General features: G+C 33.5%; 1 protein-coding gene across 1 annotated transcript; it reads left to right on the top strand.

Annotated features, from left to right (window-relative positions):
• Positions 1 to 110: 110 nt before the first annotated feature.
• Positions 111 to 13,364, top strand: Smp_179560 (multiple inositol polyphosphate phosphatase-related). The gene is made up of 7 exons (XM_018790532.1): positions 111 to 404; positions 3,169 to 3,397; positions 5,362 to 5,671; positions 7,753 to 7,886; positions 9,173 to 9,294; positions 10,780 to 11,036; positions 12,790 to 13,364. The coding sequence occupies exons 1-7, from the start codon at positions 139 to 141 to the stop codon at positions 13,002 to 13,004; spliced, it is 1,533 nt and encodes a 510-aa protein (XP_018647410.1). The 5' UTR covers positions 111 to 138; the 3' UTR covers positions 13,005 to 13,364.
• Positions 13,365 to 14,103: the final 739 nt, after the last annotated feature.

The raw sequence follows: 14,103 nt of genomic DNA, 5'->3' as shown, positions 1-14,103 counted from the left end.
TTTTTAAACACTATTGACCAGTGAAACGAGGTCAACATATGTACTTATATCGTTAAAACAAATGATACATTAGTAGTATTCTTAGTAATGTGTTTTCCTCTTTATTTTACAGCTACTTCAAAAGTCGACCTCTGGCAAATGGGGGCTCTGTTTTCAGCCTTCTGTGCAATTGCTACTTTTTTACTTTTTATTTTCAACTATGAACCAGAAACGTTTTTTTCGGGCTTGTCATCAAAAACAGCGTATCGCTTTTGTGGTTTGAAATCATATGAAGATAAAGTGTCTGTTCAGTTTAAAAGATGCACCTTGGTGCATGTTAATGTATTACTCAGACATGGAACTAGAGCACCAGATTCCAAATCCATTAAATCTTTTACAGATTTACATGAGCGTCTTAAAGAAAGGTAATGTTTGAACACTAATATCTATCACAAGATTGAAGTATTCACTCATGTTTGAATTTTATTATGTCTCCATAATCCCAACTTGATCATCAAAAAAATCCTGAGATGGACTATCCGTAACACCATTGCTATTGACCTATAAACTAGACCTGGATATTAATTTCAAATATTGTTAGTTTATTGTATTTATTTGTTTTATTGTAAGGTGATTACTTCCCGCTTTTAGTGATGTAATGCATAGCAAGATATCAACAACTAGTAACATGAAATACTGCTATTTAACTGACTGGCAGCCAAGTCACATAGTTTTTGAAATGAAATAGTAACACTTAGTACGTAGACAAATTTGCTTAGCAGGTACGAACTGATAAAATAACGGATCCCAGGCGAAATGTTACTGTCGATCCATCATACTTCTTAATGACACAAGAAGGTGAAAACACGGGAAACATTTAACATAGAGGGACATCAGCAGACATCAGAATTAGATGTAAGGTGTCTAAAATTAACCATTGGGTGGAAGATGATAAATTCTTATCTACTGATTTAAAACCATTACTGTTCAGTCTCCATCTATTAATTTCAGCCATTTCGAGGCTAACTAGAAGCTTACATAACTTTAACCAACTACCAGTGGCATCATTACATTTGTATTGTGTTTTAGTCTGTTTGGGAGGTCCACTAGCCATCACTCAGTTATTGACTGTCATTCTTTGTTGACTGACTGTGACTCCAAGTCACATCAAATCCAACCTCAAGGAACTTATCAGGTACATTTCTGTTGTATGTACCCAGTTACATACTTGGGCATCTTCAAACAAACATATAACCATAGCTTAAGCTGGTGCTTTAGAAAACTTAATCTTTTAATCGACTTTCTCGGGTGATGTCTAGGTGATATAACATATATATCTACTAATGAATTGGTGTTGGCAACCACTAAGTCAATGTCTTCTTTGTTGCCTGAAATCAGTGCTAATTAGTATCTAGTTAATGCTTGAAAGAGGCTTCAGGAGGCGATTGCTGTTATTTGTTCATTCGATAAGGATTAGATATACAATCTCAAGATTTTTTCATGATCTATTCTTTTTTCGAGTATACTGATCTCTATAACCCTAAAAACTTGTACATTTGATCGTTTCATTCACACTAGATTTCACCCCAACTGACCTTTGATTTAACCACTCGGTCAAACAGTCCATAAGTAACAGCTGGTTAGAATTCAATTTTCAAGAGAGTCACCTAGCCTCAAAGCTAGGCTACACCATCCCTGTAAGCAAGCAGAAACTAAATATTTTCATCACATGTGCTTAAAGGTTAAACCGCTTCTCTAATGCTATATTTGATTGTTTATACTTATGAAGACTCCATATTATAGTGCGAAAACTAACAGTTTTATCTAAAATCAAAATCCATAAGCTGATATAAAGTTGCGTACTTTGAAATTTTTAATCAATTCATGATTGCATTTTAAGGCATGGACATTCATTGATCACTGAATAGTAGCCAATATCATTTTTGTCTATCGCCTATCAAATCGTATCAATGAAGTTGTAGCAATGTGAATAGTCTGATTGACTCGACACCCTATGCATTGTGTTGACGTTAGGTAGTTGAAGGCAGTCGACATAATATCCTAGACATAGATTCACACCCTACAAGTAGCATTATTTTCCCCGCGATTGTGAGTATACCTTGCTGATAAGTGCCAACTAGTATAAAACTTCAGGCTCAAAGTTCCCTATCGATTGCTTCTAACTATCTAGCATCAAAAAGTGGGCCGCCAAATGCCCTGGTACAGCCGAGACTGGGGAGAGTCCGCTCTCCCTCTCAAAATGCTATCACATGGCCTCGCATATAAAGCCTTTGTCAGGTAAGTCCTAATCACTTCCCTCTCTCAATCAGGGTGTTGTTTACGAAATTGAGAGGATGAAAAGCGAATGTCCAGGACTTTAACCGGAAAGTCCACCTAGGGGAGTTGGAAAACCCTGATTCCAAACCAACGGTGCACATGGGCTGGTTCCAGTATCCTGAAGGAACAAATGGCTTATGAATCAATAATTGGTCACCGGCTACCATGGGACTGCATCTCTTTACGATGCTCCATTGCCTTGTGGATCAGATCTTTAAGTCAAAGGCTCTGTGTTTGCCCCCCTAAGTAAACCACCTGCTTCAGTTTGGGCACTTGAGCAGCATCACAGCCCTCACACAAATCAAATGAGGTTTATGCGGCGCATATATATCTGGTGCTTCCTTGTACCAATATTTATGTGTTTAAATAAATAAATATCCAAGTGGATTCAAGGTCAAGGCACTAGTGGCCATAAAGCTACCTGATCGATAGAATTCAATCATCATTAGGAATTAGACAAACACGACATTAGTTACTACTTAGTGTTCAATGAATGTAAATACAAGAAATAATTGCTTATTCATCAAATCTCTTAGTCATTGAGATAAACTTACTCAACTCTAATTTAGTATATATAAATTCAAAATTTTGATCTATAGGTTTTGCACCTGAAACTGTTAACATGTATAAACAAGTTAATAATTTCATCCACTAGAACCAGTGTAATTAGTTCTGAGCCCATATCATATATGATCTTTAACTGTTCCCTTTTAATATTCAAGCTGTAAATTTATTTTTTTTCTATCAGTGAAATAAGTTTAATAGATGATTACATCAGATTAATTTCTTGTCTTTTTTGTTATTGATAAAAATAAAGCTTTTAATGTTCTTGTAAATGCGTAATTCTTTTAGTTATAACAGTGGATCACCAATTCCTTACAAACTTTTAACACATCCAATACCTTTTAAAAATGCTGCTGTAAAAGAACTTTTACCTAGAGGATTTCAAGAACATGATGGTTTAGGCAGACGTTTTTTTAATCTCATGCGACAGTATTTCGATTTTACAATTGAAAATGTTAATTTCTACTCGAGTTCTATTGATCGTTGTATTGCAAGCGGGCGAGCATTTTATAACGGTGTGAGTAATCACTGTATTTTCTTTTCATTAACTCCAGTAATCAGTATAATACCTCTTTATCAACATAGGCTTGTCGCGGTTGTTAGTTCTTTATTGAAATCATGAACTAATCAATGTTAGACTACAATTGAAAACCTTAAAGCAGCAGACTCCCGTTTTTGTCCTCGTATGGAACTCCTTATCAGCGTGTATCCGCAATCCTGCACGCGGGACTCGAACCCAAGACCTTCGGTCTTGAACGAACGCTGAACTTCAATGAGGGCCTAACATTAGTCGGTTCGTAATCTCAGTAATACTTCTGCGTTTGCTTACATTTGATCTAATGTGAACATGTGATGAATGGAGTTACAACAATCAGGATCATTTACCATATTCCATCGTATTTTCAAAATGAACTTTTACATGTAATTTTAAAGTTAATAGAATTAAGAATCATAGTATTTGTAACCAGAAAATGTTCTTAAAATCTTTATTCTTTTAATGGTCAGAAATGAGTTATTATATCATTTCACTAATTTTCACCTAATATTTCCGTATTTAAACGGCTATTATTCACACTGTTCATCGCTTATTAACACTTAACCTTTAATGATTATCTCCAATAATTTTGTTTATGCTTTGTATGTTGAGACATTTGTCCATTTTATCATCCAGTAATTATGAGTTTTATCATAACAACATATGTCATCATAATGTTGATGTGTTCCTGTTGTTAGCTGCATAAATCCCCATTATTATGATAATCTAATAGCTGAGGTTATTTGCTACGTTTTCAATGTTCCATATGTCATTATTTAGTACTTCCGTCTATTTCTCTGTCCATTTAGGTGTGTTAGCATTGCAGATTATGGCGTAATTTTGACTAGACATATCGCTTCAGGCCATAACTTTCATGATATAATTTTTTTCATTTGTTATGCCAGGCTTTACTACAGTGATACAGTCATAACAAATAGTTATATACGACTTCAAACACTCGGAGTGGGATCTTTAATTTTCCGTATTTAACACTCACTAAAAAATCGCTGAAAGTGTTAGATATAACACACTCGTTGAACGTTAAAAATGTAACAAATAACTCTAACCAATTAAGTTTATATTAGAATAGATGAAATGTAGTTGACAAGGAAATCTGGGACGCATGTTTTGTCCTATTTGAAACTCGTCAACTGGATATGCCCTCATCCCAAAGTTGATTTGCACTTTAAAATTTGCAGCCAATTCCTTTTTTCTTCAAACAGTGGTCTTGAGTACTGTTAGAGGTATGAGAGCAGTTATCACTTTCCGGTTGCCCACACCGTGGAAGGGTTCTTCTAGTGGTACCTGAAAAGGAAATTAAGTTAGAAGTGGTTTTAATGATCTGAGAGCGTGACCGCAGTGCCCAAGAGACAACTGCTTGAGGTCTGTCACACACGACTTTTTTATGGGTAGTTTTTGTGTTATCTCCGTACTTTTTGGGACCTTACCGCCGGAGAAGGGATAAGACGAGGTGTACATTTTCAGGGTCAACCTTTTCTAATCCCACCCCTCCTTGTGGGAAGGCAGCATCGCTGTTATGCTGGTTGTCTGAAGGAAACACCTTACTGAAAACACACCTCTGTACAGTCAGCAGTACAACTACGCCTTCGGACCTTGGGGTTGCTGCTTTCAGTCTTACCGCTCTTCAACCGACCTATCTGGCATGGTAGGACCTTGAGGAATGATTGTTCCAACCAGTATAGCTCGATTGGTTCATCACGATAGGCAAGCCCGACCACCACATCAAGATAGCAGCAACGGTCGGGTTTTTTTCTTCAAACAATAACATGTTATTTACTTAGCTACTGAGTTCAGATAGTCATCAATCTAATTTAAGGCAACATTCATTCGTTTATCATTATGTTTTATTTAATACTGTTTTTATATATATTTATTGGTTTTTGTTTTGTTTAATATTTGAATTTGGAATATTCACTATTCACTAGTTTATCAATGGACCAACTATAAAACCTATATGGAATCGTACACTATATTGTGGTAATGATGAAATACCAAATAGTTGTATACTTAATGATGAATTATCAGAAATCAATAATGATCATTACAAGAAGAATATAACAATTAATAATTATTTATTAAGATTTTTTGCTGATTGTAAAAATTATATTGAAAAAATTGAAAATAATAAATCAGCTATACAAGAATATTATAAATTTTTTAAATCAAATTATATTATGAATTCTTATGAAAATTTTATTAAAAGATTTACGTTAAAACGTGAAAATTATAAATTGGGTAAGTAGATGATTGGTTATTGATTAATTGTGATTGAATCATTTTAATATTGATTTGTTTAATGAAATTTTTTTATTTTATTTAAACACAAATATTGGTACAAGGGGGGCACCAGATACATACGCGTCACACAAATCTCATTTGATTTGTGTGAGAGCTGTGATACTGCCAAGGTGCTCAAACTGAAGCAGGTGGTTTCCTTAGGGTGCCATATTCAGAGCAGTGGAGCAACGTAGGGAGATGCAGTCCCATGGTAGTCGGTGACCAATGATTGATTCATACGCCATTTGTTCCTTCAGGATACTGGAACCAGCCCATGTGCACCATTGGTTTAGAATCAGGATTTTCCAAGTTCCCTAGGTGGACTTTCCGTGTCCACCAATCCGGTTAAAGCACAGGATATTCTTTTTTCGTCCTCTCAATTTCGTAAACAGCACCCGTAGTGCGAGAAAGCAGTGAGTAGGACTTTCCTGGCAGAGGCTATATATGCGTGGTCATGTGATAGCATTTGGAGAGGGAGAGCGGACTGTCCCCACTCTCGGCTGTACCAGGGCATTTGGGGAATTTCATTTTAATGAAATTACTGTATAAGGATGAGTTAATCAAAACCAAGAACTCAACTTCTAAGTTCTTTTTCTTTTTTGGCGTAAAATTAAAATATCTGATATAATGATCAGTAAATATACGATTGTAATAATGCTCAAAATGTTTAAAATGATCAAAGAAAGTTTTCTTGGTAAAAATAGAATAAGTACGATAGTGCTAAACGCATCAAATGCTTAAAATCATCTCTGTAGATTGTATATATGTTATATCTGAAGCGTTTCGAACTCACTGGTTAGCAAACGGAACAAAGACTTGTGACCAGAGACCGATAAGCTAGCTATTCTGACGCGTCCCAGACCCAGCTAAGTAGAGTAAGAAGTCCAAGTTGGAAGCAGGGAAAATATATTCCGTAGCAGCCAGAAGCACAGCAATCGTAAGGGGAAACATCGAAAGTATATATACAGCAGTAAATTGTCCTTGGGCAGCATCACAAAATAGCACACTCAAAGATACAACGGACCAGTAGCGTTTAAGATATTTTACAAGTGGGAAATTCGACTCGAAGATGAAAAGAGCGCTTTTGGCGCGAAAACAAAGAAATTCAAATTTTCAATATAAAATTATAAAATTAGGCCATTTACCAAGTAACTTCTGGGGATTTGACATCCCCAACAATATATTACAGGGAAATCGACACTATTCCTAAATTCTAATCATAAACCCATAATTTTGAAATAAACCTTAATCTATTACCATTATATTCTATGGACGAGCTGATCAGATGGTACCTCATGAGTTTTTGGTTGAAATTCGTTCATCCATATGGATAACATCGGAGCAACTCCTTGTGTGTGTGGAGCATTTTCTTCTTCGTGACCAAAGTACAACAACAACTCTTATAAATTTAATCTTTTTTGTTCAACTTGGGTCCAGTAGATTTCTGACGATGGTCAAGTTGTATCTTCCTATTTCCATAGCTATTTGACTAGTCCTTCCGGTCTCCCACACTATCTGGACGTCCCATATACCTATAAAAACTGTTACTCTGGTTGTTAGAAGGGGCATAGGCCTCGTGAATTCCAAAGAATCTCGGCTTTCACAATGAAGCGTCATAATTCTTTTGAATAAAAGACCCCTCAATTGTCAGGGTATAGGTTATGTAATTTGAACGATTTTTTCTGTTTAGCGTTTCTTTAAGTTGGGTTGTTTTTAACGGAATGGGGTTGCTAACTCTATACTCAACCCTCCTTTATCTGGGTTTGTGGCCGACAGTAATCCTGTGATGGCTACAGCCTATAAATTTAAGTGCAAGAGTATGAACCCAGAGGCTTAGTGGCTAAAACTCTCTACCTTCAGTTATTACAGCGGCTATTGTAATCCCTTTCCATTTTCTTCGTTTTGAGCAACCAGAAAACGCCACTAGTTCTTACATGTATGTGGCTGAAAGCTGAAACATAAATCTGTGTTCTGCAAATAAGTTGCGTCATCATGGTTTTTACTTTTTTCTGTTCTAAAATTCCAAATTCTGTTCACAGATGATTTGAAAACAATATTTTTGGCTTGTGCGTATGAAGTTGCTGCAATGGATGATTATGACGATCTATCACCTTGGTGCAGTCTCTTAACACCCTATGATTATCCAGTATGGGAGTATTTAGCAGATTTAAAGGTAATCCCGTTTTAAAATCAAATATCTATCTGTCATTTGTTTTCAGTGTTTCCCCTTATTTCGTTCCGTTTGAAACTTTCAGTATAACATCCAAAAGAAGTGATTTGTGAATAACATTGTAGTCAACTTAAAATTAAAGACTAAACATCGTTTCTAGACTTATCAGTGCGAATCAACAAAATTTTTTTTAAAGAGCAGAAATGGATGGTTGCTAGCAGTAGAATCCATGACACGCGTTTCGTCCTATTTGGGACCCGTAATTTGGATGTGCTTGCATCCGACAGTTGATGTTCACCCAGTACCGTTCACTTCAAATGCTATCGAGTCATCCACTTAGCTAGTGAGTTCAGATAGCCACTAGCTTGTGCAATATTGTAAAGTTCAATTCATTTGTGTATTGGTTGTTTGGATCTTTCCATCGATGTTAAGGACTGCAGCTGATCTATCTCTTATACTACTTGTGACTCAATTCAATATCGAGGCAATCTGCATAGGATGCACATGTGCCAATAAAAAAACTGGTCAATTGCAGTCCTTAACATCAATGGGAAGATTTAAATAACCAATAAAAAGTTGGTTTTTAATGTATGGGAAATTAACTATTCTAGTTTTGAATTCAAACTGACGTCTGAAACTTTTAATAACTGGAATCGTTATAATGAAACCCAACTCTATGTTACTTTACATCTTGAGTTCCAGTATTCTTTTATATATAACTTCTCATTCTGTCTTTTAGAACTGTATTCTTAATCTTTGGTTTCCCGCATTATCTCAATTCTTGTGATATTCATCGTGCAAATTTTATGTGAGAACTTGGGCTAATGCACATCTATTGTCAGCTTCTATGTTTATGATGACTAAGAGTCCAATTACAAACAAATCTACGTTGATCGTGTTAGTTGATTTCAATTAAAAGTTGTTAAATTCTAATATATTACAGCATAATAAACAGCAGCTATGGACTCAGTTCCTTATGAGATCAATAGGATGTGCGTTACTGAGGAGTCCTGAACTAAGATGAAATATTTCCCTAATGGCGATTAGTTTTAAACGGCTCTATTCACATGTTATTGATTCATAATTAAAATTTCAGTTTGTTTATTATATTCCTTAAGTGTTCTATAAAATTAAACTTGATAGTGCCTAGTGTATATGTATAACGTAAATGTTAGTGGTTATATTTACTCATAAAACTGTTGAGATTTTCAATTTTTTTTCAGTATCTTCTTTTACCTGTGACATTTTTCCTTTTGATAGTTAAATCATATACTTTTTTTCTATTTCAGCATTATTGGCGTAAATCGTATGGTTATGAATTGAATTATGAACAATCATGTCCTTTACTCGGTGAAATAATACAACAAATTTATAATGTAGCTATAAATTTTCAGAAACACAACTATAGTCAGTAAGTTTTATTATATAGAGATGTCATTCATGTGTTGGCGAACACTTTTTATTGTTGATGCGTTTGTATGTAAGTTCATACAAATTAGATCACACTGTTCAGATATATGAAAGATTTCTTTGTACTAGATTATGATAGTACAACGTAGACGCATATGCGACACAATAATGTCACATCTAATCCAACTCCCTATATGATCACAAGATTTCTGTTTCTTTACAGTAAAATACGTTTGGTCATAACACTGTAAGCAATTCTAAAACTAAACAGTACATGTCTGAATATGGTGATAATTATAGTTATTTCATGCACGAGATGATTCGAAAAATACCGATTTTGGTGGGTTGAACAAATTACACAAATACCACTTAAGTGATTATTATATGAAGAATTGTTTATTGACATTGAGTAGAATAATTATTACATTATCAAAGGATTATAAGGTTTGACTGTTGTTTAATCTTTTTCAAGAAAGAACAGTAGTACACTGTTGTCCAAAAAATGTTTGTTAAGTGGTTTTAACTTTTGAGTTTCAAACGATAAGTTCAAATCCTTTTTTTCACCTATTCTGATTTCTACTCCATCTGTCTTAGTTTAAGCATCAGGACATTATATCATTATTCTTTGTACAAAATTATGACTTATTTTAAAGTACATAAAACTGTCAGCCATAAGAACGTAGAAACCGACACAAATGTACATCAGTCTAAGTTGCCACAACACGTCGACACTATGAAATAAGATTATCAAGATGAAGACCAAAAAAGATAAACGTGAAGTAGGCCACCGAATTAATGGGAACCAAGAATGTCATGTGACATATATTAATCTGATATGGGACTTTTCATAGCATGATGTTCAGCACCAACTATAAGATGGTTAGTTTTGATAAATAAAACATCTTTAGATACTAAGGTCAAAATTTAAGCTTCGAGATTAGGATTTAAAGTTTGCGATTTAAGATTAGATTTACTATTTAGAATTGGAATGTGAATTTTATTATTAGTGTCCAATCCTAACCCAAAACTGTAACATTTAAAAATCTCTAACCAACTTAGAAATGTTTATTAGCAATGTATCCCATTTTGATCCATCCGTTATCTGTTATCATATATATATATATATATATATATATATATATATATATATATATATGCTGTCTTCTGATTGGTTAAAACAAGTGAAACTCTCAAGGTCGTTTCTCAATAAACCTTAGTTACATCCCGAAATAGCAGTAGTAGTAATAATTGTTGTATGATCAATGTTAGTAAACGATAAACACGGAATTGTACTGGATCAGTGACTTGGGTTGACATTGTTAAGATTACCATTTTGAATCAATTTATTGGGGAGGGTACATATAGTGTAGATCCATACCTTTTTTAATGTGTTTATATTCTGTTTAGTTTTATATCTTCTATAATGAAAACGTTTCCACCTGATCCATCTACCTATCCCTTATTTTACATTTTGTAATTTGTGTAGAAATAACCCAACATTACATCGTGGAAGTTTTTGGTTTGGGCATGCAGAAACTATTCTACCTATAGTCGCTGCTTTAGGTATATTCAATAACTCGGTTGGTCATTCAACTTTACACAAGTTAACAGCAGACAACTTTGATGAAAGATTAAAAATGATCTATGATACAGATGTTCCATCGCCTACAATGTTTCGTACTAGTTATATAGCACCATTTGCTGGCAATGTGGCTTTTCTATTGTATTACTGTCCCGATTTAGGTGTGTTGAAGTTGTTGTTGACTTTTCTCAATTTTGTGTTTTTAATTAATATTTCTTGTGTATGAGCAATTATTTCTTCGTTTTCAGTGGTATTGCATAATATTTCAGTTTAGTGAGTCCGAAAATAAAGGCGTGAATAGACCTGAAGTATTGATTATATATGTCTTTAAACCATTACTCTCATTTACTGTAACCACCAAGTGAGTAATATTGGTTTGGCTTAAAGTACCAGGTCGATTGATGTAGTGATATATTTTGATTGTTTGAGATGGTTAGGACATATTTTACGCATGTCTATCCAACGCTTATTCCAACGTACAATGGTGGCTGTCGTATGAAGAATGAGTTGGGAAAAAACAGTTTAAGGGTAGCCAATTTATGAAGTTACTAACTACTACTATAGACGTATTTGGTCGGGAACGTTGGTTAATATGGTTTAAGAATTAACCACACTCTCATTCATTGTCTATCATCATACGGATGTTCGAGTTCACTCTTATTTTTGACTTCTTATTCTTGGATTTCGTTTGTTTCTGAACTATATTTCTTATGTTTTGACTTATATTACGGTTGGAACAAAATCCACCCTCTTGTTTGTTTCCTCTACACATTCGTCCCAGGTTTTACACCCTAACCAATCTACTTCAGTCTAAGTAGTATAGTAATCTAATTGAACAAAAGTGTGGTTCGAACCCAGCTACATAATGAACTTAGAATACATTGTATTATCAATCCTAACCATTCAATCTGTATGTGTAATCATAAGACAACTTGGTATTCGCTCAACAACTTTCCTTTTATTGATCAAATTAATCAAAAGTGTTTATGATATGTTACTCGTTGTTTAGTAAATGAATTTCTCATACAACATAACATCCGAAAACATTTTTCTTCAGCAGACTAGTGTTACAATCAAAACACGAATGATATAATCACCTGAAAATAAAATCAAAAACTCTATGATGAAAACCTCAAGATTAAATAGTAGCGAATATAATACAAAATTCACAGCATACATTGAATTTGTTTACCTGTGAGTAAGTAAGAATTCTACGTTAAGCATAAAAAAGTCTAAAAGAAATTGTATTTTCAAAGAATCATTGTAATCACGACTAATCGACATATACATGCGTAAATATATTCTCAAGAGTTGATTTATTTTTCTAGATAGTTGTGAATGTAGTCGACAAGATAATCTACTTGACCTAAGTTTCTCACTAGTTTGCACTCATAACCAAGGTGTGCCTGCAATCTTTTAGGAAGTAGTTCTCTGTGATAGATTCGAAGACTTGTCAACCAGTTTCACTACCAAACATCTCAACATAATTCATGTGATATTAAGTTTCTTAGACTAGTTTATCAACGTGATCTACTGAGTTTGATCGATCCTAAAGACTAGACAAACATACTATTGGTCCTAATTGAATGATTAATCAGTTGATTTGTATGATCAACACAGGCTTTGTATACACTACTTCTTATAATGGCTACATTTAATTCACTGTCCAGTCGTAATGTCCTGCTAATTCATTCACTTCGGCTTAATACATAAATGTTTTATTTCAAATAAATAAAGTCACTATTCAGATCAAAATTCCTTATTACAAATTAGTAAAAGGCATATAAACTGATAAATTGGTACATACTACTAATTACACAAATTATTAGTAATAACTAACTTATATTTACCATTGAATAAATGAATAGTTGGTTCGATTTCATCTTGATTGTTATTTTTTTGTTGTTGTTCAAGAAGATTCTGATAATGATCTGGATAAATTTCGTATCAAAGTATTAATCAATGAGAAAACAATCGCTTGGCCACTATCTAGTTCAATACAACCGCCTACATTAGATCATCCAGGTGAAACAAATGCTTCTCTAACAACTATACTACAATATTTCAATGGTTGTATGCCTAATAATTATGACAATAATAAAGTTTGTTCACTTCATAAGACATTGTAGATATATAATTCCTTTTGATTGATCAGTATAGATGTTCTACTACGATCTACTGATTATGATGCCTTCTAGATCATTGCTTCGTAGATAGATATTCTCACGATAGATAATATTCATTGATGAATATAATCGTCTTTGTCTTATGCTTTTTTATTTGTTTTCCAACTTTATTTTCTTATTTCTTCATATTTTACACTTTGTACATTTTTTGAAAAACACACACACGCATGTAGTTTTATTTATTCGCACTGAACAATCAAAGGCATAGTCCATAACAGAATTCAAATCAATAACATATTGAGACAACGATTCTTTTTTTGATATTTTACTAATCAGTTCTTTTCAAAATTAGTTCGTCAACAGAAAAAAAGGTAAACAAAGTCGGAAACAATGATAATATCAATATTTTAACAATCGAAAATAGAACAGTCTGTTTTAATCTCATCACTTATCACTCTACCTATCTACCTACAAGGATAGAGTAGATGTGTATAGTTGATAGTTTCTTTAATGTTGCTTATGATGAATATATACTTGTATACGTGTTTTCTTAGCAATATTACAGTCAATTATTGTTATAGAACAGTTTCCTTAGAGAAGCGTAGTTTTTTTTAAAGATTTTATTCTTTTCATTTTTACAATACGTCGTTTTCACTCTACTATTTATGTATGTATATGTGACTTTTAGTTTGCTATTTGAATAGTGAAGATTTTTTTTGTGTGAATGTTATCTGCTTAGTTACATTGTGGTTTTTACTTGCATTGTAATTTGTTCTCATTTTAATGGAATAAAATCTTTTTAGTTCATTTCAAATAGTTTGATAAACAAAATAACTCATAATGTCATTGAATAAGAAAAAGAGAATTCAGCGAAGAAAATTTTCTTTTCGACGAAATCATTTACTTAAGCTGTACATTCGTCTATATAGTGATATGGAAAATATATGTCTATAGGAGGCTAGAAAAGATTGCATTATAAATGGATTCGACAATAAATAACAAATGAGGTGACGTACTAATCAAGGGGTAAGGAAGAAAATAATTTATGGGTCAGATAATAGTTCAATTGACAGATATGAAGAAAAGCGACAAACACAAAGGT

The sequence above is a fragment of the Schistosoma mansoni genome, assembly GCF_000237925.1.
Source record: "Schistosoma mansoni, WGS project CABG00000000 data, supercontig 0284, strain Puerto Rico, whole genome shotgun sequence".
NCBI classification, from domain to species: domain Eukaryota; kingdom Metazoa; phylum Platyhelminthes; class Trematoda; order Strigeidida; family Schistosomatidae; genus Schistosoma; species Schistosoma mansoni.
Note: the sequence above shows the minus strand (reverse complement) of the source record. Positions and strands in the feature narration are given on the sequence as shown.

Coding starts and splice junctions, on each gene's coding strand:
- Smp_179560 (XM_018790532.1), top strand. CDS start 139: ATGGGGGCTCTGTTTTCAGCCTTCTGTGCAATTGCTACTTTTTTACTT. Junction 7,887..9,172: donor AGTATTTAGCAGATTTAAAG/GTAATCCCGTTT, acceptor TTTCTATTTCAG/CATTATTGGCGTAAATCGTA. Junction 9,295..10,779: donor CAGAAACACAACTATAGTCA/GTAAGTTTTATT, acceptor TAATTTGTGTAG/AAATAACCCAACATTACATC.